This window comes from Aotus nancymaae, unplaced genomic scaffold (assembly GCF_030222135.1).
Source record: "Aotus nancymaae isolate 86718 unplaced genomic scaffold, 86718_ANA_hifiasm-v0.15.2.pri h1tg000003l, whole genome shotgun sequence".
NCBI lineage: Eukaryota > Metazoa > Chordata > Mammalia > Primates > Aotidae > Aotus > Aotus nancymaae.
In genome coordinates this window covers 62981803-63007512 of record NW_026988414.1, presented here as the reverse complement: position 1 = coordinate 63007512, position 25710 = coordinate 62981803, and the positions used below count along the sequence as shown (strand labels likewise).

At 38.1% G+C, this 25710-nt stretch overlaps 1 protein-coding gene across 32 annotated transcripts in view; it reads right to left on the bottom strand.

Moving 5' to 3' along the window:
- The window catches only part of PTPRD (protein tyrosine phosphatase receptor type D), a 1411192-nt gene that overhangs the window by 319820 nt on the left and 1065662 nt on the right, over positions 1-25710 (bottom strand). For all 32 annotated transcript variants that reach the window (XM_064381700.1, XM_064381675.1, XM_064381734.1 and 29 more), the window contains 2 exons: positions 8192-8337; positions 4884-5025 (listed from right to left, as the gene is read on the bottom strand). In XM_064381700.1, the coding sequence (XP_064237770.1) occupies positions 4884-5025; positions 8192-8337 (288 nt within the window). The remainder of the gene's footprint in view (positions 1-4883; positions 5026-8191; positions 8338-25710) is intronic.

Genomic DNA, 25710 nt, shown 5'->3' with positions numbered 1-25710 from the left:
TATCTTTTGTCCTAATGCTGATCATTCACAAATGATACGTTTTTATGTTAGAGTGGATACTCACACATAAGTATCACTTGATGAAGTATATTTGCTAAACTAGGTAACTAAAATGCTTCATATCTGGTAAACTAGCATTTTTAGATAATAACTGTACTGTAGATATGATCTATGAACAAGCTAGTTCCCTATAAATAGATAAGAGCAGCAATGTTATGTATCATACCCTGTTCTGTTGTGCGAGCAGTGGTGGTGGTTTGGGGCTGTGCTATTTGAAAGCAGCCCAGTCTAAAAATAATCTAAGATTTTTTTAAATGACCCATTACATGCTGTTTAAGAGCAAAATACGTATTTTCTGATTACTCTCCTAAAAAAAATTCTAAGTTCAAGAAATATGGTAACATTTAGTCAGATGTTTAGATTCAAAGTTGATTAAATGGTTCTAGCCTTGTCTTAGAGAACCGGAGGTTATGTAAGCAAGAAGAAATAATTATTGACGTCTTCCTCTTGCCCCAAAGAATTAGGTACCCCGGATTGTTACTAGAAAGAAAAGTCTATGGATGGTGATATCTAATTTTCCCTGCCTAGTGACTGATAACGTGTATCAGAGAGAATATTTTCATCCTCAGTTATCACTGCATAAATGTGTATTACATGGTTTCCTGCTGATATCTTTAGTCAGGAAGAAATTGTGACCAGTAAACTAAAGAAACAGACAGAACCAATTCCATTTGGATGATACTGTCTGTTCTTACAGCACTCTCTCTGGTCCTGTGCCTGCTCTTCACTGAAAGCCTGACAGCTAATTCGCTGTCCTTAGCAGCATTCCACAATTAGTTAACACACAGCCCTTAATGGCCTCAGTGCATCCTAAGGCCTTCACTTACAGATCTGCTTAGGACGGAAAAACATATATATAACAGATATACTCAGCCTCCTAAAGTCTTTTATAATTAGGGAGTCAGTATTTGCTTGCGTTTCCATAGCCAAGACAACTAAAGAAAATTAAAATGACTTGGAAGACATAAGCCATACATTCACCTCATTCTTCTCCTACTTCTTCTTCCATGAACCACACCGTATGGTGTAAATGGTTAATTCCCCAAATATCTTATTTTGGGGCACATTCAGCCTGAGCTTGGGGTTATCCTTCCTAATTGAAACACAGTTTTTGAGAGTAAGGCTAATTTTAAACAAGCTACAAAGGGCAAGTTTTTCCTGAAATGCTCCCTTCAAGGCACATGGGTGGTCAGAGTATTTTCTCAACGTCTTCTTCACTAACCATACAGGTCAGATGTCTGAATCTCCAATTAATTAGTTTCTCCAGTAGCCTGTATAATATAAATGAGTGATCTTCATCCAGTTCACTTAGACAAAACCCATCATGACAGCTGGCACATTTTTGGCATTTGTCAGTAAAGTGGGGAAAAAGTAAATGACCCATGTGGACAAAATGGGAATCTAATGAGGGTCACTGGATGAAAAGTGTAAAGTGGCCTCCATCTACTGCAGAAGAGAGTGCCTGAGTGTCTGCCAACATGAATTGCAAGAGAAACTGAACCTAAAATGTCACAAAGCTCCTCAACTGTGGTATAAACCTTCACACTCATTTATTTAGCTGTTCATGATATTCAAAGTCTATGAATGTCAGCTTACACTGGAATGTTATTAAAGACTACTATTAATAGAATTAACAATATTTAGAAGTTTTAAGCAAACGGTTACTCTAGGAAACAAAAATAATTTCCATGCCTATTTATTTTATCCTAAAAGGATATATAAAAGTATTCTATTTTAAGACTATGTTTAGACTACTTTTCTGTTATCCAAAATACTTTTGAGCTTTTCTCATGAAAGCCCTAAAACTGCTAAATGTAATCTTTAAAAGAAAGGGTTAACAACTCAAATCATAAATTTTCATATAAATATACTTATATATGACAGATGTTCACACAGAAGGTTGAGATCATATTAAAAATTTTTGATGCATTTGTTTTATACGGGGATTAGCTGTGTAAAAGCATAGGAGATGATGAAACTCCAGCCAGCTGAGAGGTAGAAAAACATTAATCCATGTGAATTTCTAAGTAAAGTGATATCTTCCTCCAACTTTTTGCTAATGTCTTCGTCACTTGCATAAAGGCAGGTCAACCACATGACCGCCATTATTTCCTTTTAAGGAATTCAAGGGATTTGGAAAGTGAAAAAACTCAAAAACATTTCTGGTAAGTTTTATTTTATTGTATCTTTGTAATGTACTTTCTATATGATGGCACAGATTCTAAGCTAGGTAAATGAATGGAGATTAAAATTTTCAGGCTGGGCAAGGTGGCTTACACCTGTAATTGCAGCACTTTGGGAGGCTGAGGCGGGCAGATCATTTGAGGTCAGGAGTTTGAGACCTGCCTGGCCAACATGGTGAAACCTGGTTTCTACTAAAAACACTAAAATTAGCTGGGCATGGTAGTGAGTGCCTGTAACCCCAGATACTAGGGAGTCTGAGGCAGACAAATTGCTTAAACTCAAGGGGTGGAGGTTGCAGGGAGCCGAGATAGCACCACTGCACGTCAGCCTGGGCAGCAGAGCAAGACTGTCTAAAAATTGAGAAAAAAAAAAAATTGAAGTAGATGAAAAAATGAGCCAGGTGCCTCAAATATGAACACCTGAAAAATGACTACAATTTTCAGACAAGCTGAGGTGAACTATGTATGTATATTCACAAATATGTATACTTTCCACAGTGCATATTATGGCACATATAAACATAGTCTCTAAGATTCCTAACAGTTCTAAAATCTAATTTCTAACTCCTGTTCTTTTTTCCCTAATGTCTTACTCTTGCCTATTAGACCATTCCATCCCTTAACTTTTTAAATATTTTAAATAGATTATTTAAAAAACCCGTTCATATAGTTCAATTACCTGTAGGTCACAGACTATGATGTCCACCCTCAATGCCTGGGTTTACTGTTGCTCATTGGTGGCAGCTGACTTGATTGCTTTAGAATTGGTGCTTCTTAGCCCATATGGGTATCAATGACCTTCTCTAGGGTTGTGTGCCTGGATTATGGGAATGTCTCTGTGGGATGAGTGCTATCATAGGTGTCTGTTGCACACTCTATGGGATTCACTATTTGTACCAGCTTTTATGTTAAACTATTTGGTACTGAGTATTGCACAGTAGGAATAGTGCTAGAAGTCTCACCTGTAGGCAGAAAGTGGATCTAGTCCCTCTTACTCCCAATTTATTTTATATATGTATGTATCTTGCTGAAGTATTAAAACTCCAGCACTAAAGCATATGGTCCATTTGGTTATCTTGGGTTATTATATTACAATTGTCTTTTCTGTGGGAAATCCCTCCTTGTTTTTAGCACCTGGAAATTTCTATTTCTTGTTTGCAAGCCTAACTATGCTTTTAATTTTATTTTCAGATACTTTGCCAACATTTCTATGTGTTGGTCAGGTAATGGGGAACTTTCTGCAACTTGGCTTGTCGTAACAGCCAGAAATGTAGCTCAAATCTGACTTGTTTTAAAGCAGCATCTGTTACATGCTTTTAAAAGATATACATCCAGTTGTCAATATTTACCTGCAACTTAATAAGGTATTCATATAATTTCAAACATATTTAAGGAAGTATATGTAAATAATCTCATTTTCTCAGCCTCTTGAATTAACTAATTAATTTTGCTTCTTAGATAGCGTGTGTGTGTGTGTGTGTGTGTGCGCGCGCGTGTGTGTTTAGTTTCAAAACCACCAGGTAAATTTGGCCTTCATTACTAATTACTGCTGGCCTCCAAATAAGTAAGTTCTTGACAATGTCAATAGGATGTACTTCCTTTAGAAAAACCAAGATGTTTATAAAATCAAACTTTCTTATGTTATAAAAGATACAAAGTAAATGCATCCCTCCATGTGAAAACAAAGGAAATAGAGGGGAAATGTACTTAAACTATGTAAGCTCCTCTATGATTCTGACCCTTTTCTTTCCAATTTCCTTCATCTTAGGAAAGTCTATTCTCCTAAAATCTGGAATAGAGCAAAATACAACAAAACAAAACAAACGAGTTGTGTAAGGGAGAGAAAGAGATAAAGGCACAGAAGAGCTAATCTGGAAATGTCAACAGCTAGGTGCCTAATTGAGAATGTTCGTATTTCTACACAGAAGCCTGAATCAGAGACATACAACACGGTCTTCATCACTAGCCTTTACTCTCCAGCACTCCCATTGTAAAGGAAGTCTATAAAGTGAACAGATTGTATTGGAGATTTGGCAACTCACCCCGTGCTTTGTCAAATTGTGTAAGCAACATTGTTGGAAAGAAAGAAAGGGATTTGTCAGCCCAGTTATTTACATCAATACACGTTGGTTCAAGAAAGATAACAGACACACAAAAAACATACTTTTTCACATAAGACAGATGTGTTTCTTTTACTTGGTTCTGACCAATTGCTTAGGGAAAGCTCATCTTTAGGCTAATTTTGCAAATATCAATGTCAGCTGTGGTAGTTTGTAAAAACGTAGCTGCTGAACGTGATAAGAAAAATCCATGCACAAGTAATGCCAACATACAAAAGAGCACCATATCCTGTTTCCTTTCTAAATGCTCTGCCAAAATCAAAACAGTATCTGGCATTTGAAATCAATGCTTTTCTTGGCTTTTTTACCTCTGATTTCCCCCCTGAACTCTAGTTCCATCAAGACCTGTAACTAGAGAAGGTATCCATTGTCTAATTAAAGTTCAACTCTTATAAACATTTTATTTAACTGTGTTTCCCATTCAAGCATCATCACAATGCTAATCTTTTTAATGATGCTACAAAAGAGATAACAGAATTGCAACAATGACACAAACAACAACCTTCACTTGAGCACTTACCCCGTAAAACAGTGAGTCTGGTGGATACACTTATTTCTCCCACATTATTTGAGGCCACACATTCATAAATGGCCTCATCCCTCGGAGTCCGTAAGGGTTGTATTCTGAGAACTGATCCAGACCCATCGTCAAACTCTATTACCTATTAGAGGAAACAATAGCTGTCACAGGTGTTGTTACAATTGTCTACCTCTCAGCTAAACCTCTCAATGCAGTGCTGGACCAGCCATTAGGCTCAGAATAAACTAGGAATCATTCTGAATCTGAATTTTGATACAGTGGTGAAAAAATATCTGGTCTAATTTAATGAATCTTTTACTGAACAAGGAGTAAGACATGCAACTACTATGCAAAACGTGGAGATTTCTAGTCCCTACTAAAAACTCCCAGGGTTTACTCACTAAAATATTTCATTATGTGCATCTAGGCCAATTTGAATCTATTAATTTTGCAAGAGGCTTGAAGCTATGATGGCCAAATTTCTCAAATTATTCTTTCTCTGACAGCACATATACAAATGTGGATTCATTCAATAATGAGACTATGAGGTGAAGAATTAATGCACGCCACCACAGATAGCTCTGCTGGTTTAAACTCTCATCCTGAACAGGATAGGTGGGCAAACCATGAACAGAAACTGCATAAATCTAGTACTTAGGCAGCCGAGACAGCTTTCACAACCCAGAAGCCTGATGGCATGCGTTAATTTTGCCATAAATCATTCCAGTATTTGTTCTAGCTTAGCATTTTCTGCATTTGTAGAGCATTCTTGCTGTAAAATGGAGGCTTGCTTCACCAGGCAGAAAATTAATGTCCTAAACACTAAGCCTGAATTCACCATCATTAGGAACTCTTCTGTGAAACAGTTTAGCGACACTGATAATCCTAGATACTTGTTAGCTAATTTAAGTACCACTTAAAAAGAAAAAAGATGATGATTATGATACTAACAAACATGATACAATACTATGGAGTCCACTGGCTATCTTTTCTGTAACTGTGCTGCATTCCTTCAGCTGTTCACTGAGTTGTGACATTTTTTGCTTGTATTTCACTGTGAATATTCCCATGTGCCTAAATTATGAATAAACTGAGATTGCCTTATAAATATATTTATGGGATGCTTAATTTCTGATTTTGTGTGTGTGTATGTTAACATAGAGAGAAAGGACATTACCATTTTCAAAACATATCCACTTCAATCTTTGTGCATTCCATTTTTGTCCAAATTCACAAAAAATATCCAAAATGGCTCATTTCCCAATGCACCACAATTTATTTTTGACTCTATTAAGCATACATTTTAAAATAAATCTACTATGCATCTTAGGAAAGAAAAGTTTCATAGTTTCATATTGGATGCTTTGTTTGTTAAGCATTTCATAATTTTTAAAAAGTTATTTACGAACATTTCATGATTTAGTATAGGGAAAGGTTTAAGCAACTACAAAACCATTTAAATGTTGATTAATTTATCAATAAATGTCATTGTATGTTTAGGTTTGTGAACTATTTCCTAGATTCAAACCTACCCCGTTACAACATACAATATACCACACATTACAAGCCAGTGATATAATTTCCAGTTTGAAAATAACCAGTATTGATTTCATGCCTGCCATGGACCAGACACCCCATTTAGCACTGGGGACAGAAGACAGAGCAAAAACAGTCACCGTCTACTGCTCTCATGGGCTGTATAGACTAGTGAAACCAAATACATACACAAACTGTTAAAGACAGTAAAGATTTCCAACCCAGAACTTGATACAGTTTGATAAAGCTGCTTGTGTAAAAAATAATTCATTTATCCCAGAGGTGTTTTATGACTCTTGTCAGGAATTATGTACTGAGGAGAAATCAGTACATAATTTTGAAATATTTAGTATTAAATTTTTGTTACATGATTTTGTCAGGAGTCGTTGTCATTAGCAAGCAGGATGTCAAACTTTTCTTTAACAAAAAATTAACTTTGTTTAAAAATTTTTAAATGTGCAGCAAAGATGCATGCATACATCATTCTCTACATGACATATGAAACATTTTCTAAATGTTTAAGGTAATTTTATATTTAAACAAATTATATTTCAATAATCAAGTGATTTTTCAGACATAATTTTAAACTTCTCACTTGTAAACTACAATCCAGATTTCCAATTTCGCCACTATAATTAATTAGGTTTTCTACACATTTGAACCCCTGATCATCCTGTGAGTTCCTATGAAAATAAGTAAAATAATTTTTTTCTGAATTTTGTAGTTGCTATATTTCTTTTAACTTAGAAATTGCCTTTAATCTGCCAAACTGCAAATTAGGTTACAAAGGAGATTAGAAACTCAGGTAAAAGGGATGTGTGTTTCACAATTTCAGGCAGTTTGGGGGTATTGGTAGCCTCTAAAGTTAAAGCTATCCTTTTCATGTCTTAAATGATGGGCATGCTATTGTGTGCTTCTCGGTGTAGCCTTCTGTACAGTTTATTGCCTATATTTCTCTTCCAGCATGAGCAAATTTCTAAACCATAAGCCTTCTCACAAACACTCAAAAAAAGAATCTCTGATTTATATTTCACCACCTTCAGTGCACTGAGCTCTCGTGAATAAAGAAAATCAACTTCTTCAATAGGCTTCTCTGCAATATCAACCTGTTTGGGTGTGTTTCTTTCAGAGTAATACAGTACTTTAAAACACTGGAACAAATTTTTCATTCTATTTCACACTACTTGTAAAACACAGGTGTGAGGGGCAGTGGACAACTTAATTTGTTGCTCAGCATCCACTCCCATTCTTCTTGGTAATGGGGATTTAAATTTCCTTTGGAGAAATACTGCTCTTTCATTCTAAGCCATGGGATTGGATGGAACTGTCTTCATTCCCAGTACAGAGGTAGATTCCAACTAGCTTAAATTAAGAAGGCTACGCTGTCCACCTATCCACACAAATTGGCTCAGGGATGAACAAGTAACTTTATAGGAGCCAATGGGATGAGAGGTTTCTGGAGGAGACAAGCTTTCATGCACCCAACAGACGTGGTCCTATAAGGATGTAGAGCTCCATCTATGAAACTGACAGACGGATCCTAGGAATACCACTGAGCCCCTGCACAAGTAGAAACAAAAAATCAGTCCTTGAACTCCCCAATTTCCTTTTCTAAAAAGCCATTTAGAGTTATGTCTTCCATCATTTGCAATGTAAGGAATGGCATATTTCAGTGACACCTTATGTCAGAGTAAAGCAAGCAAGTAACATACAAACCAAAGATAGAGCAGATACATTCTTCCCTCAGAGAAACAGAACAATGGACCTAATACCTCAAATCTCTGATTGCTGACTTTCTTTCCTTTTTTGTTCCAGACAATTTTAGGTCTTGGGTCTCCCGTAGCTTGGCAGATGAAGGAGGCAACTCCGCCAGAGACCCCTGTCTGATCAACGGGTGTTCGTGTAAACCTTGGAGGAGCTGAAATAAAAAAAAAAAATCAACATCATAGTTAAATCGAAAACTGAAATACAGACTATTATCCTACTGCCACTGCTCTGCCCACCACCATCAAACACACTGCTGTCAGGACATTCATTTTTAAAATGTACCATGGAATTAAAAAATTAGAAAAGCACCTTTTACTTTTGAGGGTAGTTTAAAGGGGAAGGAGGTAACTTTCTGGTCAAGTTATCTGTTAGTGCTTTTATTGCTGAAATCTGTATTAAGGCAGAGATCCAATAACATCCGAAAAGCAACATCACACATTAATTTTTATTACCAGTATAAAAAAAAATCCAATTTGTCCTCTGTAACAAAATGAGCTCATCAATCAAAGTGAGTAAAATTTTAGCGCTTGCTTTGATGCCACTATCAGGCCACTGCCAGAAAGCAGCACTGCCACTGCCGAGCTATTAAAATTAGTGACATTTAAGAGAAATGCTAGGAAATTTTAAAGAGACAAGAAATATAGCCCTGAATTAGAAAGTTTGGCAAGAAACAGAAATAGGAGAAAATGGTAAAGTGACTCTCTAACCCAGATACTGTGAGCTGTCTTGCTTGAAAGCTCCACAAATTGTGTAAAATCTTTTACACAATTTGCGTAAAAGAACATGAGTCAGGAAGCCTCTAAACTCATAGCAAAGCAAAGCATTTTTTAAAAGAAAGATATAGGCTCAAAGATTACTAAGTCTAGAAGGATAGACATTGGAAGCTTGTTTAACATCCTCCATCGCCTTTAAATGTTCCTGATATTTTCTTCTCCCCTTAAAAACTTATTTATTTTTCATCTTGGATTTCAAGATCTAGATATCTATCATACAAGAAAGATATAAAATGTAAATGAATATTTATGCACAAATTTATTCATCATATCATATCATTGGTTTAGCATAAGTGTAAGTAGTCGAAACATTAAACAGTATGGGATTTTTGTTATAGTGAAATAAACTATGGCATGAAGATAGAACATCATAAAAGTAGCAAGTGTTATATTTATAAAGTCTGTATCCTATCACATGAGAAATGATTGAGTCAATAATAAGCCACAAAAGCATCATATAGAGTGATATGTAACAGATAGCAGATAATAAAGAATGCACACACACACACACACAGACTGTACAAAGCAAATGAAAACACTAATAATGGTGTTCAGGAGGAGGTATTCTAATTTCCATCTTTTATATTTCCTTGAGTTTTCACAATTATGTTGTGGTTGAAAATGTTTTAAAGTACCCAAATATTTTGCTGTTCCTTTTTTTTTTTTTAATTTTTTAATCCTTGTTACAGATTTTCTCTTCTCTCCTACTGTGTTCTAGTTACATGTCATTGAAAGTGGTTTTAAATAACCACAGCTAAAACTGATTTTGAAAACAATCCTTAGATTCTAAAAAAGAAGGAAGTCATAACAAAGTTGGTTCTTCTTGGCTCATCATCACTATTTTCTCTGTGTTGATTTCACGTTTCCCGCATGGTGTTCCCATTGGGTTGATGGTGTGTTCTGACTCTGTTTGGTTTTCTTGGAGTCAGGAAAGCTGGATTCCTATCTAAGCTCCACCATTATGTATATGGATAATCTTGGAGGAAAGAAAATCATCTAACTTTACCATTTCTTGGTATGACACATGAAATACATTAATTTACAGGAATTCCAAAACTATGACACATGAAATAAATTAATTTGTAGAAACTGCTTCCAGTTTCAAGCTTTTCTAGCTTAATATATTATTTCCAAAAGAAGGAAGTTTAGGAAAGGCATATTATTTTCAACGCTGGTCCTAGAGAATGAATTTCCTCATCAGCAAATTCAACTTATTGGTGATCCTGAAACCGGTGGGAATACGGGAACTTACTTATGTTCAAAAATATTAGGAAAGCAAAACAGGCTTTAACAATCCCACTACGTATCATAACCTGCAGCATCTCTGTGTAGCAAAAGGGACTAGATGATTACTGGGAGCTATGGGAAGCAAATGTTTCTGTTATTGTTGAGATGGAGTCTCACTCTGCCGCCAGGCTGGAGTGTAGTGGCACAATCTTGGCTCACTGCAACTTCCACCTCCCAGGTTCAAGCGATTCTCCCACCTCAGTCTCCTGAGTAGCTGGGACTACAGGTGCATGCCACCGCACCCAGTTAATTTTTATATTTTTAGCAGAGATGGGGTTTCACCATGTTGGTCAGATGGTCTCTATATCTTGACCTCATGATCTGCCCGCCTCGGCTTCCCAAACTGCTGGTATTACAGGCATGAGTCACCATACCTGGCATCAAAATAATTTAAAATTGACTAACAGTGAGATTATAAAACATTGTACATTGATGTCACTTTTCTGAAAACAAATAAAAAATATATTATAAGTTTTTATATTTATCTTTCTGCTGTTTCGAACAATGCAAATTGGTAATAACTACTTGCTTGTCAGCATTCAATGGATAAAGTATAATTATGTAATTAAAATGTCTAAGGAATTTCCCTGGAAAAACAAAATACACTGCTGTATTAAATGGTAAAACAGTATCATTTTTAGCTACCTTCCTTTCTTGTCTATAGACTAAATATTATCAACCCTGAAGGAAAATCCACTGTAAGAGGCTAGCTTCCCATTTACGTTCTGTTTTGAAACTTCTTGTAAGAATGTGTGAATACAGTGAAGGGCTGTTGCATAAAATGAGTGTTTACTATTAGAAACTAAAGAAAATTAGAAATAGGATGCCCTTTTCCCTGAATTTGAATAATTTTTAAGGAATACCATCCTATTTCTTATCCTAAAGAATGAAGAAAAGTTGGCAATTCTGACAATCTGCAAGTAGGCAATGGATACCTGGGTAAGTGCTTTCCCTGTCCTATTGCCATGTAAGGACCTAGGTTGGAAAGCTCATATGGAAATAAATGGTGGGTGAGGACTTTAAACAACTCCAATTAGTACTAAATATAGAAATCTTATTTCTAAATGGAATGCAGAGAAACAAAATTTCCATACACTTGGACAACAGGTGTGAGTACCATTTCAATATTTTCCAGGTGTGTTTCTCATTTATTTTCATTTTCTGATCAGACATGGAAGTTTTTTGGTTTTCTTTGTTTTTTGTTTTTTGAGACAGAGTCTTGCTCTGTCACCCAGGCTTCAGTGCAGTAACACTATCAAAGCTAACTGCAGCCTCAACATCGTAGGCTCAATCTGTCTTCCCACCTCAGCATCCAAAGTAGCTAGGACCACAAGCACACACCACTATGCCCAGGTAATGTTTTTATAATTTGTAGAGGAGGGGGTTACCCTACATTGCCCAGCATGTCTTGAACTCCAGGGCTCACAGATCCTCCCACCTCGGCCTTACAAAGTGCTGGAATTGCAAGTATGAGCCATCATCACACTCAGGGAAGTTTCTGTGTAATAATGACAAGTATAAAAATATGCCACCCAGAAGGCAGAGGTTGCAGCAAGCTGAAATCATGCCACTGCACTCCAGCCTGGGTGACAAGAGTGAAACTCTGCCTCAAAAAAAAAAAATTAAGCCAAAGAAATGACCACTGGATGCTACTGTAGGATATTGTTTCTGGAGACCAAGTCAAGTAATGAAATTAACCTACTGAACTGTGGAAAATTTATTAAAATAATCAGTTAGAATCTGTTTTAGGATCTGGAACTATTTTTCTGAAACTTACCACTGTAATGACTTGATATTCTGAAGAAAAAAAAAGAAATCTGAAAAGAAACCTTAAATTTATTGTGAAAAATTACAAAAAAACTGATTACACTACAGTTAAATACAAGTAATTTCAGGGGCTTATACATAGAGCTTTTGTAACACATACACGCACACGCACATGCACACACACATATATACACACACACACACACACACACACAATTGGTCTCTTGTCAGTGAGACCAATGTCTTTTATATATATATATTTTTTTATATATATATATATTTACATATATATATATATATACATATATATATAAAACTACTTAATGTAATGTACTAAACCACTTAATGTACTAGAACTACTTAATGTAATGTACTAAAGGGAGGGTTTTGTCCTCAGTACAGCAGTTTGTTAAGGATAAACAAAAGCAGTTTGCTGGTCTTGGCTGGTTCTCTTCCCAACATTTAATAGCCATAAGTGCACAATGATCTTGTCACCTTATCTTCAGAGTGACTAGCAATACTTAATTAGTATATTATATATATATATTAAAATCTTGTCACTAAGCATGGGTGGTGCATATATAACCATTTTTGCTGGTCAAATTCTCACACAGACTCTGTCAACGCTAGGCAGCCAGCCAAAGGAAATACATGAGGTAGACAGAAGACTAAACTTAACCCCAACAAATGCTTGAGGCAAGTAAAAATCTTTACTCTCAGAGGGATGTAACAATACACATCACTCACTTCCCCTTCTCCATATCTCAGCTTAATAAAAGGAATGAGATGAATTGTCTGCCTTATTTTGTCATGGATATTGTCCAAAATTTAAGCCATGCTCTGAAGATGTGAAGAAAGGGAAGAGGATCCAAGTAAAGCATAAAACAAGGGTGTCTACTAAAAAGTCACCATATAGGCCAGACTAAGATCTGAATAATGAAAATCTCCCCTTTTAATCCCAGGAGATACAACCATCAGTGTTATAGTCTATGAAAAAAAAGAAGTATCAAGTATATAAAGATGGGGAAAAAGGCATTAGAACTTTCCAGTCACCATTATTTAGAGAGACATCCATTACTGCTGTAGCTAACCACCATTGTCATCTACCCGAAGCTGCCAATGCTGTACTCTGCAAAATGCATTTGTGCTCAAGTTGGTTTTGACAAGTGAAGAGTATGATCTTTTATTAAACTAATGCCAGGCACTGCAGAGGTCAGATTACCGTTCAACCCAGAAAGTCTATTTTCTAAATGGAAAGTAGAGAAGCTACGCATGCATATGCGTCAGAACAGAGGTACAGCTGATATTCTAGAATGTGTCTGCCAGCCTCGCTTGCTGTTTTCAAAGACTGTACATTCTCAGGATGCATTGACAACACAGACAGTTGCTCCTGGAATTTAGTGGATTATTATTTGTTACACAGCTCAGGAGGAGCCACAAAACACACAGTGATTTTTGCTTTTAAGTTAGATTGTTTCTTCAAGTCTAACCAATGCACAGTATCTTTGAACCTAATGATTATAATATTTGGATGCCTTATCATGTTTCAAGTTGCTAGTCACTCTGAAGATAAGGTGACAAGATCACTGTGCACTTATGGCTATTAAATATTGGGAAGAGAACCAACCAAGACTAGCAAACTGCTTTTGTCTATCCTTAACAAACTGCTGTACTGAGGACAAAACCCTCCCTTTAGTACATTACATTAAGTAGTGCTAGACATTAATGGGGGAGAGCCACTGAAGTCTACTAGTAACATCTGTAGACGAATGGAATTTATGAGAAATTCTTAAAGGTTACGTAGACAACTCAGGGTTGAGGCATATGACTGGCCAAGTGAGAATCACTTAAAACAGATCCACAGAAAGGATCACATGCTACAAAAGTGAAGAAACAAAACGAGGGTGCCATTTGTCTAATTTAATTCCAATTAGTAAGCTGCTTCTGTGGACATCAAGAAAGTATGTTGCATGGGGAACAAAACTAACAGCATGTAACTAATTGGCTTTGTTTCTTTTAACTGATTAACATTTCCTTAAATAGACAGTTTTGCTTTTAAAGGGCTATTTGTCATAACAACGTACTGAACATTTTTAAAGGGGAAGGTTAATATTCGTGAGACAGGAAGAGAATGAGAGAATGTTCAACAGGAACGTTCAGGTAGCCCTGTCTTTAGGAATCTGCTGCCTCCATAAAAAGCGCCTGTAGAATTGAGAGAAGGTCAACTGAAGTCATCTCTGATTTTTCTTTCTCTGTAAGTGACAGGAGGAGAGCTCTGAAGGAAAGCTCAGGAACAGCGCCTTTGGGGTCCGGGGGGAAATGCAGCGCATAGCAGAAGAATGAGGGGTGGTTCTAAGGGTAATGCCTGGTCTGAAGGTTGGGGAATGAGTTATCATCGGGCTTTACATTCCGTTCCAGCCACAGCACACCCTACTGCCACTGTGGCAGACATGGGGCATGATAGGTTTCTGTTGTGGAAGATAGGTTTGTTATAATTAGTTTCATTTTCACTGGGACACAGGTAGTGAAAGACAACCTGCCTAAATCAATAGCACAACTATACCAACACATGACAACTGGGAGGGAGGTCCCAAAGGTGATGCATCATCCTTGCTTAGGAGGGCAGAGCATGGCACAGATACCATCTGGGGTAGTTTCCATAGTAGAGGTTCTATATAAACCCTGCAGGGCCTTTGGGGACACTGAATCTGTCACATGAAATTTGAACAGGGTTACCTCTTGACATCTGTGGTCAAGATAGATCTTCAAAACAAAATACACTTTTAAAAAAATTGTTTGTGGTATTTCTTCTTAACTATAACTCCCAAAACAACCTGTTAGCCTTAAAATTTGATTTAAGAAGCATTATACTTTAGAATGGAATAAACAAATAACTGCTCTTTGAGTTCCATGCACTAGACTAAATGTTTTATATATCTTACATATGGTGTTTTCAAACAGTCTTGCAAGATGTTATCATTACTCTTATTTTATTGATTTATACAAAGCTTTACAGTAACATAGGTATTAGGAAGGGAGAGAGGGAAGGAAGGAAGAAAGAGAGGAAAGAAGAAAAAATATGAAAAGAAAACAAGGAGTCACTGAGGCTAAGAGTTATGAACTCCCGATCTAATTGTGAAGCCCTAACGACATCAGCAGCGACAGGCCATGTGGAACAGCCACTGCCATCGCACCGGCTGCAGGTGGGCTGCCTCGGGAATGCAGGACATAGGGGTCCCACTGCCACCACTGCTGCTTCTGCAGCCGCTCCTGCCGCCACTGCTCCTGGGTCTGATCTCACAGCAGGGTTGAGACTGAGCCAAGGTGCTGTCACAGCCTGACCAAGTGTGCACACACTAGGGCAGCACGGACACGCCAGCCCCTTGCTACCTCAGCCCCCTCTAGACTTTGAGCACTGACAAGGGTGGAGGGGAAGCCAAGCAGAAAGCTGAGGGCAGCTCAGGACCTGAAGATGCCCTTTGGCATGAGCACCCTGGGTGCCATGACTGGCAGCAGGAGGCAGACAGCTCTTGGGCAGAAGGGGATGGGTCCAGTGAGGCCCCACCTTCAGGCCAGGGAGGGCCTGAAGTCTGGGTGCTGGGCTGTCAGCCCTGCAGATCAGAGTGGAAACTAGTGGTGCCTTTTCTGGGCACACCTATGGCTGCCAATGGACCAACTGGCATGCACTTCCTCCCTTCTGGGGCCCATAAAAGTTCCAGGCTCTGCCAAAGCAAAGCAGATGATGGGACAACTGGCTACAAAAAGGAGCTCCGCTCTGCTGTTAGCCGAACACTTGCTGGGATGACCTGCTGCAAAGAGGAGCTTCCCTCTCTGATGAGAACTGAACACTTGCTGGGAGTACCTGCTTGACAGGGAGGAGCTGCCCTCTGTGCCAGGAGCTGAACACTCATCAGGACACCCTGGGATGGAGGGAAGCTGTCCACTACAGGTCTCTGAGCTGCTCTACTCCTCTTCATCTTGCTCACCCTCCACTTGTCTGCATACCTCATTCTCCTTGGTTGCAGGACAAACACTCAGGACCAGCTGAATGGTGAGACTAAAAGAGCTGCAACACAAACAGGGCTGAAACATGCCCCTTGCTTGCCACATTGCGGGTGAAGAGGAGAGAAGAGCTGTGGCCATTCGAGAGAAGAGCATGTGGCCTGGGAGCTACGCAAACCAGGGCGGGGCTGTGACTGACTCTTTGGGGCCCTATGGTTTCTGTTGTCTCCAAGTTTCCAGGTGCCACTGCATTCCCGAGTGCCAGCCAGGGAAGCTGCCTGTGATGTACCTGGTCCAGCCACTGCCTCATGGAGAATCAGCACCCATACTAGCACCTGGAACTGCCCACCCAGTAGCAGCAGCCAACATGTCTGACTGTGCACAGTGGTCAGACCCCACACTCACTCACATCCCTTGCCATTCCATACCTGACTCGCCGTCTCCCTTGGAGGCATGGGATCGAGGCCTATAGTATGAGCTGAGCGCAGCCTGCCAAGCCAAGTGGGCAGAACAAGCCCAAGGGGTCCGAGCAAAACTTGGGCAAAGGCGCCACTGGCCACAGAGGTTTCCAGCCAGGAAAGCAACACCCCAAAGATCTTGTAACACTAATATTTTCACTGTGCCAAATTACAAGGTAGAAAATTACAAAGACTCTGCACAGACAATATATCTCAATTATATATTTTGAAATATCTTTTATGTGACTATCAAATGTATACTGAATGTTTTCTCAAAGGATTGGAGAGTACTTTGTGCTGTACTATAGCAATTATTTTTTACTACTTAAGAGAGAAATTTCACCCAGAATATGCTGTGTATAAAAGTTCTGTTGAAGTATAGTATCATCCCAGGATCCAACTGAAATCTGAGATAAAGTAACTGATTAAGATGTCTGACCAACAGACAAAGATCAACGCAGAAAATTCATAAACAAATCACCCAAATTCCAAGTTTAGCACGGGAGGCTACTTCAGTATTATTTTACTTATATATTCAATTTGCTCATGATTTTTCTTTTTCTTTTTTTTCTTTTTTTTTTTTTTTTGAGGTGAAGTCTCACTCTGTCACCAGGCTGGAGGTTCAGTTGTGCAATCTCAGCTCACTGCAACCTCTGCCTCCTGGCTTCAAGCAATACTCCTGCCTCAGCCTCCCAAGTAGCTGGAATTACAGGTGCCCGCCACCACACCCAGCTAATTTTTGTATTTTTAAAAGAGATGAGGTTTCACCATGTTGGCCAGGATGGTCTCGATCTCCTGACCTGGTGATTCACCTGCCTCGGCCTCCCAAAGTGCTGGGATTACAGGTGTGAGCCACCACGCCCAGCCTGCTCATGATTTAAAAAGGCAAATACCTCAGTGGAGTTCTTGACATTGGTTAGCCCTCTTCCCTTTCCAGACACTTTAATGACATATTCCTATGCATGTCTATATCATTAATTTTATTTAGGCCTCAACTTCCAATTCCTTTAGAATGACTACTAAAGCATTTCCCATTTGGTAGATAGATATCTATGTCTCTGTATAACTACCAATATTTAATTTGACAAAGGGCTGATAGGTACACTGACAGACAGGAACAGAAGAGGTGAGGGAAGAAGAAATGGAAAGAAGAAAGGAAGAAAAGACTTAATTTAGTAAAAAGATTATCTCCCACTTTGAACTTTTTCTCAATGTTAGGTTCTTATTTCTAACTGCTTGGAAGGTTGCCTTCCAGCATCTCAAAATTGTAGTGTTGAAAACATAGCATGCCATTTGCCTTCCCAGTTCTTCTCCTCTTACTGCATGTTCATTTCTCTTTGTGGCATATTCATCCTCCCATATACCCCACCCAACAGTCTCAGCTCCTCTTCTGCCTTCTACTTTGCCCCCACCACCAATCAATTAAGTTCTACTCATCTATCACTAATATTTCTTGGCCCTCTTTTTACATACCCCAAAAACAATGATCATGCTTCTCTTTTAAACTGGACAATAGAATCATCTGGGAGTCCTAAAAGAAAAATACTACAGGTGCCTGAATCCCACCCTAGATCGATTAAAACAGAAAACAGTGCATGGGACTGGGTAATTAATTTCCAGAAAATTCCAACATTGAGTTAGCATGGAGAATTACTGAATGATGCCATGATATCTTAGCTTCCTATCCGGTCACTCCCACTTCAAGGGTTTATCTCGATAATTGATATCACACTTTACTATGGATGCTTCTTTTGTTTTCCCTTTTCATTCTTTGAGTTTTGTTTTCTAGTGCATCTGTGACTACAGCTCTCTTCCAGTCAAAAAATAAATAAACAAACCTTAATAGCTTACTTCTGCAAACTAACACCAGAAATTCTGTGCGGACTTTAAGATCTTTCAGAGCTGCTGTCAATCTCTTTTCCCAAATGTATTTCCACCATTGCCCATCAAGAACCTAAAATTTTCCCATCTTGATGCCTCAGTACAAGCTGTTCCCTTACATAAAATGCCTTCTTTCCCACTTTTCAATTTACAGAATTTACCCACATTTTTTGAATTCTAAATTAAATCTCTGGAAGCCTTCTTTGATCCTTTCCATCTACATGAAATCTACCATTCTTTCAACTCCCTATCACACTTTCTGTATCTCTGAAGAATCACAACAGTCTATGGTCATCTATGAAGTCTTGTAACTTCCAACCATACCCAGCACATCGGTTCAGTGCATACATGAGCCTAACAAAGGCTCTCTACAGTGCTATCCCTAATCCTTCACTATACACTTCTGAGTATTTAGGATGAATAATAATATTGTATATGTGATTTTTGCATCTCTATTAAAAGTACATTTACTATAGCTTGGCAAATTTGCTATGGAATACAAATTCTATGTGACATACATTTCCACTGCAATACACTGACAAGACATAGTGGGAGATAAATAGATCCATACCATGCCCTAAGCTGGCAAAATGTAACACAGCCAGATGACAGATACATGTGTGTCCCCACAGGACTGAAGTTTAGAGGAAGCATAATATAATGAATGAGTCTTTTCTCTTTTATGAATATCATTCCAACTCATTGTCATCACAGAAGGAAACTCCATCTCAAAAAAAAAGTAAAGATTACATTTTAATTTATTATTAAACATTTAGGTTGTTTCTGATATTTCAATCAGAAAAAGTCTTCAAAATTTCTTTTTTCTTTTTTTTTGAGATGGAGTCTCGCTCTGTCACCCAGGCTGGAGTGCAGTGGCACGATCTTAGCTCACTGCAACCTCTGCCTCCCAGGTTCAAGCGATTCTCCTGCCTCGGCCTCTAGAATAGCTGGGACTACAGGGGTGTACCACCACACTCAGCTAATTTTTGCATTTTTAGTAGAGATAGGGCTTCACTATGTTAGTCAGAGTGATCTCAAACTCCTGACCTCATGATCCACCCCTGTCGGCCTCTCAAAGTGTTGGTATTACAGGCTTGAGCCACTATGCCTGGCCCAAATTTTTCTTGTAATCATATCCTTGCACATATATGTAATCCCTATATGTGAATTATTCCTGTATGTAAAATTGCCAAATCCAAAAATATATATTTTTAAGGCTTTTGATATATTTTAATAAATTATACTTTTAAAATAATGCATCTATTCACAGCAGCAATATATCAGAATGTCCAATTACCTAAACCACTGCTAAAACTGCAACTTAATACTTTATCATTGGCCATATTTTTATCCATTATCCAAAATAATTAATTGCAAACATTTGCCACAATGTCTAACACATGCTAAGCAACCAGTAAATGTTCACACACCATTAGCACAGCTCATCAACCTTCTAGCTCTAGCACCATCCCTGTTCCTCCATCCCAACTGCCACCATGGGACTTCCCTGACAGTTTGCCTTCAACATCTCTCATCTCACCTGGAATTATTTCACATTCCAGAACAGCATGCAATCCCAGTTTCTGCTATTCACAACACAGGCACGCGTATTACAGTAGGGCAATTCACATGCATGGATACAACAGCATGGGTCAGAGCAGCAATATGGAAATGGTATGTGCCAATGTTTGAGGGCAATGTGTCCTATTTCAAGGTATACTAATACCTGGATCATAAACATGTGTTTTATAGCAGTGAAAATTGTACAATCTCGCCATCATAACTTTTTATTTAACTAACAGTCATGGGGTACTATGACAAAAACAATCACCTTCTGTGTGCCCGAGCAATGAACTATTGATGTGCTTAGGCTGGCCATCTGTTTGGTTTAAGACACTCACAATAAACAGTGGTTTAGTGACATAAATTTCAAGAAGATGGTGTAAGTGGTCTTGAATCACTCGTAGACACAATCTGTGAAGTCATTCTTATCATTCCTTATGCCATATTCATGCATTCTTAATGAAAGCATGTTATCAGCAACACCATTTAGACATTCACTCAACGTCTTCCACATTAAGCCTCCAGGTTTGCTTACTACCTATTTATGCATTCAAAATTCTCAGACTGTGCATCCGTTTTCTTCAATAGTGTGATAAAGGCCCTTGTACTGAAACAGATGAGAAAGTTCTGCATTACATACAATCTCTCAGGCTCATTCAGCAGAGATGTAGGCAAATGACACAATATTTATCAGCTTTTTTCATATTTCCTCCAAGTGGTAACATACTCAGGAAGCCATTTAATATAGACACTCCATTTGACCAAAAAGAAGCTCTATCAATGCTTTAGCATCTTTTTGTAGAGTTAGTTTTCAAAGCAGATTCATTTACATCACTCACTGCTAATTTACTCATTAATCATAATTTATCACATCAGATGTGCTGATCATCATTAAAAATAATCATTTATTCTCTATTCTAACCTGCTGCTTATCATGCACCTGCAAATTGGATCACACAGGAAACCTAATTGGCTAATTTGAAAAGGAACATGAGAGTGGATACATCTGAAGTGGGAAAGAAAGAGAAAGAGAAAGAACAATGCCATCTCTCCCAATTTTACACTACCAAACCCCGGAATATCCTGCTACTTCTTCTAGAACACATTTCTAGTGCATCAACTACATGAATTTTTAAAAGGAACTAGAGTGATGAACTGTACTAGCTTCACTTTAGAAACCAGTAGCAAACCAGTTCCACAAAGAGAAGATCTACTGGTGTCACTGTATGAGCTGAAAGGCTTTGAGCCAGTATGAATTTTTATAACTCTTGCCTTTCAACCAAAGTGAGGTGTTATCACAACTGACAAAAACATAGACTATTTCTTTTAAGATAGACCCATCTTACAGGAACAACTAGACCACAACTTTCCATGTATCAATTGCACACTGGTTACGCTGGCAAGACACTTTGGTAAATGAAAGCAGCTACTTCCCACAAAGTAGCTATAACACAGAAGGGAGGTATGTGTGTACACATGCAGACACTTTCAATGGGTAATTAAAACAGATTTAAAATGATGTTCAATTGTACTTACTGGAGAAATGTAGAAGTGTATTATAAGAAATCTTTGCAGACCATAAAAAACATTTGTATAGATACACAGTTCTGATACACTACAATAATGTTTTGTGTAGCACAGAATGCAATGGAAAGTGAGCTGCCTAAGTTCTTATTACAAATGTGCCATTAATTATAGAATAAAGTTTTATAATATCATATTTCTTAAAGACAGGCTGTAATTAATATTATCTTCTAAATATTATGACTTTTAAAATATTAGATGATTCCAATGATAAGATGCTTAAATATTTGCCTATTTAAAAATATTTTCTTGGTATGCAATATTTTACTTAAAGGGCTATTTCTTTTTTTTTTTTTAATTGCATTTTAGGTTTTGGGGTACATGTGAAAAACATGCAAGATTGTTGCATAGGTGCATACGTGGCAGTGTGACTTGCTGCCTTCCTCCCCTTCACCTATATGTGGCATTTCTCCCCATGCTATCTCTCCCCAACTCCCCACTCCCCGCTGTCCCCCCATCCCCCCCAACAGACCCCAGTGTATAGTGCTCCCCTCCCTGTGTCCATGTGTTCCCATTGATCAACACCCATCTGTGAGTGAGAACATGCGATGTTTGGTTTTGTGTTCTTGTGTCATTTTGCTGAGAATGATGGTTTCCAGGTTCATCCATGTCCCTACAAAGGACGCGAACTCATTGTTTTTGATAGCTGCATAATATTCCATGGTGTATATGTGCCACATTTTTCCTATCCAGTCTATCTTCTTTTAATGTTTTAACTGTTTTTTGTTGTTGTTGTTCTTGAGACAGGGTCTCACTCAGTTGCCCAGGCTGGACTGCAGTTGCACAATCATGGCTCACTGCAGCCTCAACCTCCTGGGCTCGAGCCATCTTCCCATCTCAACCTCCTGAGTAGTTAGGACTACAGGCGCATGTCACAACACCATGCTATTATTAAAATTTTTTGTAAAGATGGGGTCTCACTATGCTGCCTAGACTGGTCTCAAATTCCTAGGCTCAAGTGATTCTCCTGTCTGGGTCTCCCAAAGTGCTAGGATTACAGGCATGAGCCACCACACTCATGGGTGTGGGCTATTTATTAATAAGAATGTGGACACATAATGGATAAACATTGGAAAAGATAAAAGGTAAACTAAAAAACAAAGTGGACTTGCTTATATACCAGTGGTGTTTTCGAATGAAACAATGACTTAAAAAACACACTGGAAAGTGCCCAGCATGATTCCTATTTAGACCAATGCCCTGCCAGAGAGTATATTCTAAGTTTATAAGGTTCATGGTCGTTTTATTTTGTGCAATACCTAACATGCTATAGGCATTCAATACCTTTTAAAGCAAGTACAATTATTTTTGGTCCTATAGAAATTTTAGGTATGCGTCTGCGTCCCTTCCAGATACTTTTCACTAAATTTAGCATTTTTTTTTAATCCATTTCTCTGTAGACCCAAAGCTGTAATCGCAAAAATATTTGGCGATGATTTGTGGCTTCCAAATGTTCTCATCCAATATTAGGTAACCATTAAAACCAATAACATTTTGTAGGATATTAAAATTCTTATTTTCTGGTATACTTCCAATTGAGCACATGTAGCCAGCAACCACATGGTATTTATTTTACATATTAAGTCCATTTTTTCTACAAAAATATCCAAATTCCTTTTTAGAGTCAAAGAGAAAGAATCTATCTTCATGTATGCAAGTTGGTTATGAGAAAAGTGCTGTGCAGACGTTTCCCTGAGTTTAATTCTTGCTAACCACGATGGATCTCTGCATTTTCATGCAGGGGCCCCGCCCATTCAGAAATTCTACTAAGTGAGCTATTTGGAGGTACAAAAGATGGAAAGCATGACAACTGGTTCTGTGCTCGGGCTGTGAAGGCATGTACAAGCAAGCAGTGATAATAATAGATGATCACCCAAGGCCATGAACTAACCCTGTCCACACAAAGAACACAAGTCGATGTTAATTGGAACCTGGCACACGGATGGAGGCTAGGGTACAATTCCTTGGTTTGTAGATGGAAATAAACCTATAAAGAACTTTAATAAAATGAGCTCTAGATGGAACACAGTGTAATGCAATCATGTAGTTCTTTTGCTTTTTTTTTCTTCCTAGCTACATCTCTGTAAAATAAGTCTATCAACATTTCCATGACACCATTTTAAGTCTGAGGAGAAAAATGTTTCATTCTTGCCCTCTGTGAACTAAAACACATACACACTACAAATTTAGAAAATCAACACAAGGAGGAGGAAGGGCCTCTTTTTCTCCCTTCCTCACTGAAATCTGTTGTTTTGGCCAATCTTTTTGTTACCATTTTCTGAATGGCATTAAATTTATGAACATCAACAATGTGCATTTCACCTCTCCTGGTAAGAGAACTTGGATAACATTTGGCACTATAGACGCAAGGTAACACTACACGAGTATTCTTGAAACACTTTTCAGTTGGATTACTTTTCAAATATCAAGTCCCTAATTTGTATCCTCAGGCAGTGCAGACCCTGGTAGCAACTCATTTCAGTACAGATTATGCATGCTTTTCTAGAGAAACACATTATCTGAGCCCCAGGAAAATGGGAGGCTTTCCAAAGAAGCACAGACAGTAAGGACCTTTATTTGCCAACTAACTTTTTCCCCTATTCTCTAATTTACAGCTCAGGGTATTAGGTAAGAAAACAAAGGATTTTCCCACACAGAAATAACCTTTTTGCAAAACCTGCAAATGAGATTTTAATGATACTATTTACCAATATAGAATGTGTGCCGAAATAAACTGAAACACTTCTGGCTACGGATTTTTCTTTTTTCTTTTTTCTCTTTTTCCCCTAATTTAACTGTTGCAGGCAACATCATAGCAATTTAAGTTGGTTTTGTGACAAATTATTAGGACACTTATTTTAGAAGGAAAATCAACCAATAATTACTGCCCTGGCACACGGCTATTGTTCACAGCATAAACAGAAGCTGTGGCTGACAGCTGATGGGCCCAGCCCCCTGCTATCCTTAGAACACATTTGCAGATACCCAAGGCCTCTTGCCAGACTAAGGCATGCTGTAGCAATGTTTTTCATCCAACATGGCTGCACTGACCAAGTTATGCCGGGTACAACAGAATGACACCATTTTAGGACCTCCTCCCAGGTTTGACCTAGCTTTAAATGCTAAAAATACTGTTATAAATACTAAGGATTCCATTTGTATAACATTGGCCTTTTTGCACCACTTTAAAATACCAATGTGTAATCCCAAGTACTTGAGTTTTAGATACAAGACCCCGAGTGTTTTTGTTAGTGTCCACAGATCATGATGAAAAGAAGAAAACGCTTTCCTGTATTTAAGTAACAGAAGCATTTGGAAATGTAGACCACTTCACACATGTGAGATTCTGGATGAACTTAATCTTAAGAGAATTAGAAAAGGGGTCTGCAGGTTATCGTAAGACAAGCTTTATTCCATTCCAAATGTAAAGATAAAGCCTCTGGGATCTCAAAAGTTGAGTGATATCTGCTACTTTTTTTCCTCCATCTTTATATAACCTAATCATAGTCACTAATTTAATGAAAGGAACGGTACTTTAAAGCTCCATGTAGCACCTTTGTTCAGTTTTACTGTCTCAAGTTTTTTGGTAACCTAGAGAGAGTAAAAGCTTTTTGAGATGGATCTAAAAATGTCATGAAAGTAGATCTCCATTCAGGGCTGTTGTTTCAGAGGGAAAAAGACAAAAGAGAAATCTAAAGGGATAGGCTGCTGTTAATAATTAAATATCTATTAGTTACTCCAATTTGATACATAAATGGCCTCTGGAGGCTGCCAGAGCATCTTTCTAAGTCAAAGTAAACTACAGAGAAAAACAAAAACAGCGTTTAGAAATTGCAAAGCAACACAGTTATACTTGTGCTTAGATTGGATTACATAAAAAGCATTTGGTAATACAGTCATTATTTTTTAAAAAGTCAATATAAAGGTTTTGCCATCCTTCACTGCCCATCCCATGTTCCAGTCAAACGGCTTCCACCAGTGATCCTGAATCCTCTAGTATATTTCCATACAGTACTTTCCCTTAAGGACCCCCAGTCTGTTCTGTATTATGCCTTTCTCCTTTCCTATACTAAATGGCTAAGCTTTGCCTGAGAAATCACAGCACTGTAAGGGCTGGTACCATTGCAAATTCATGATCTACAGGCTCAACTAGAACCCTGTGTCACCTATCAATCAACCTCCCACCCTTCACTACTCTCCAGCAATCCA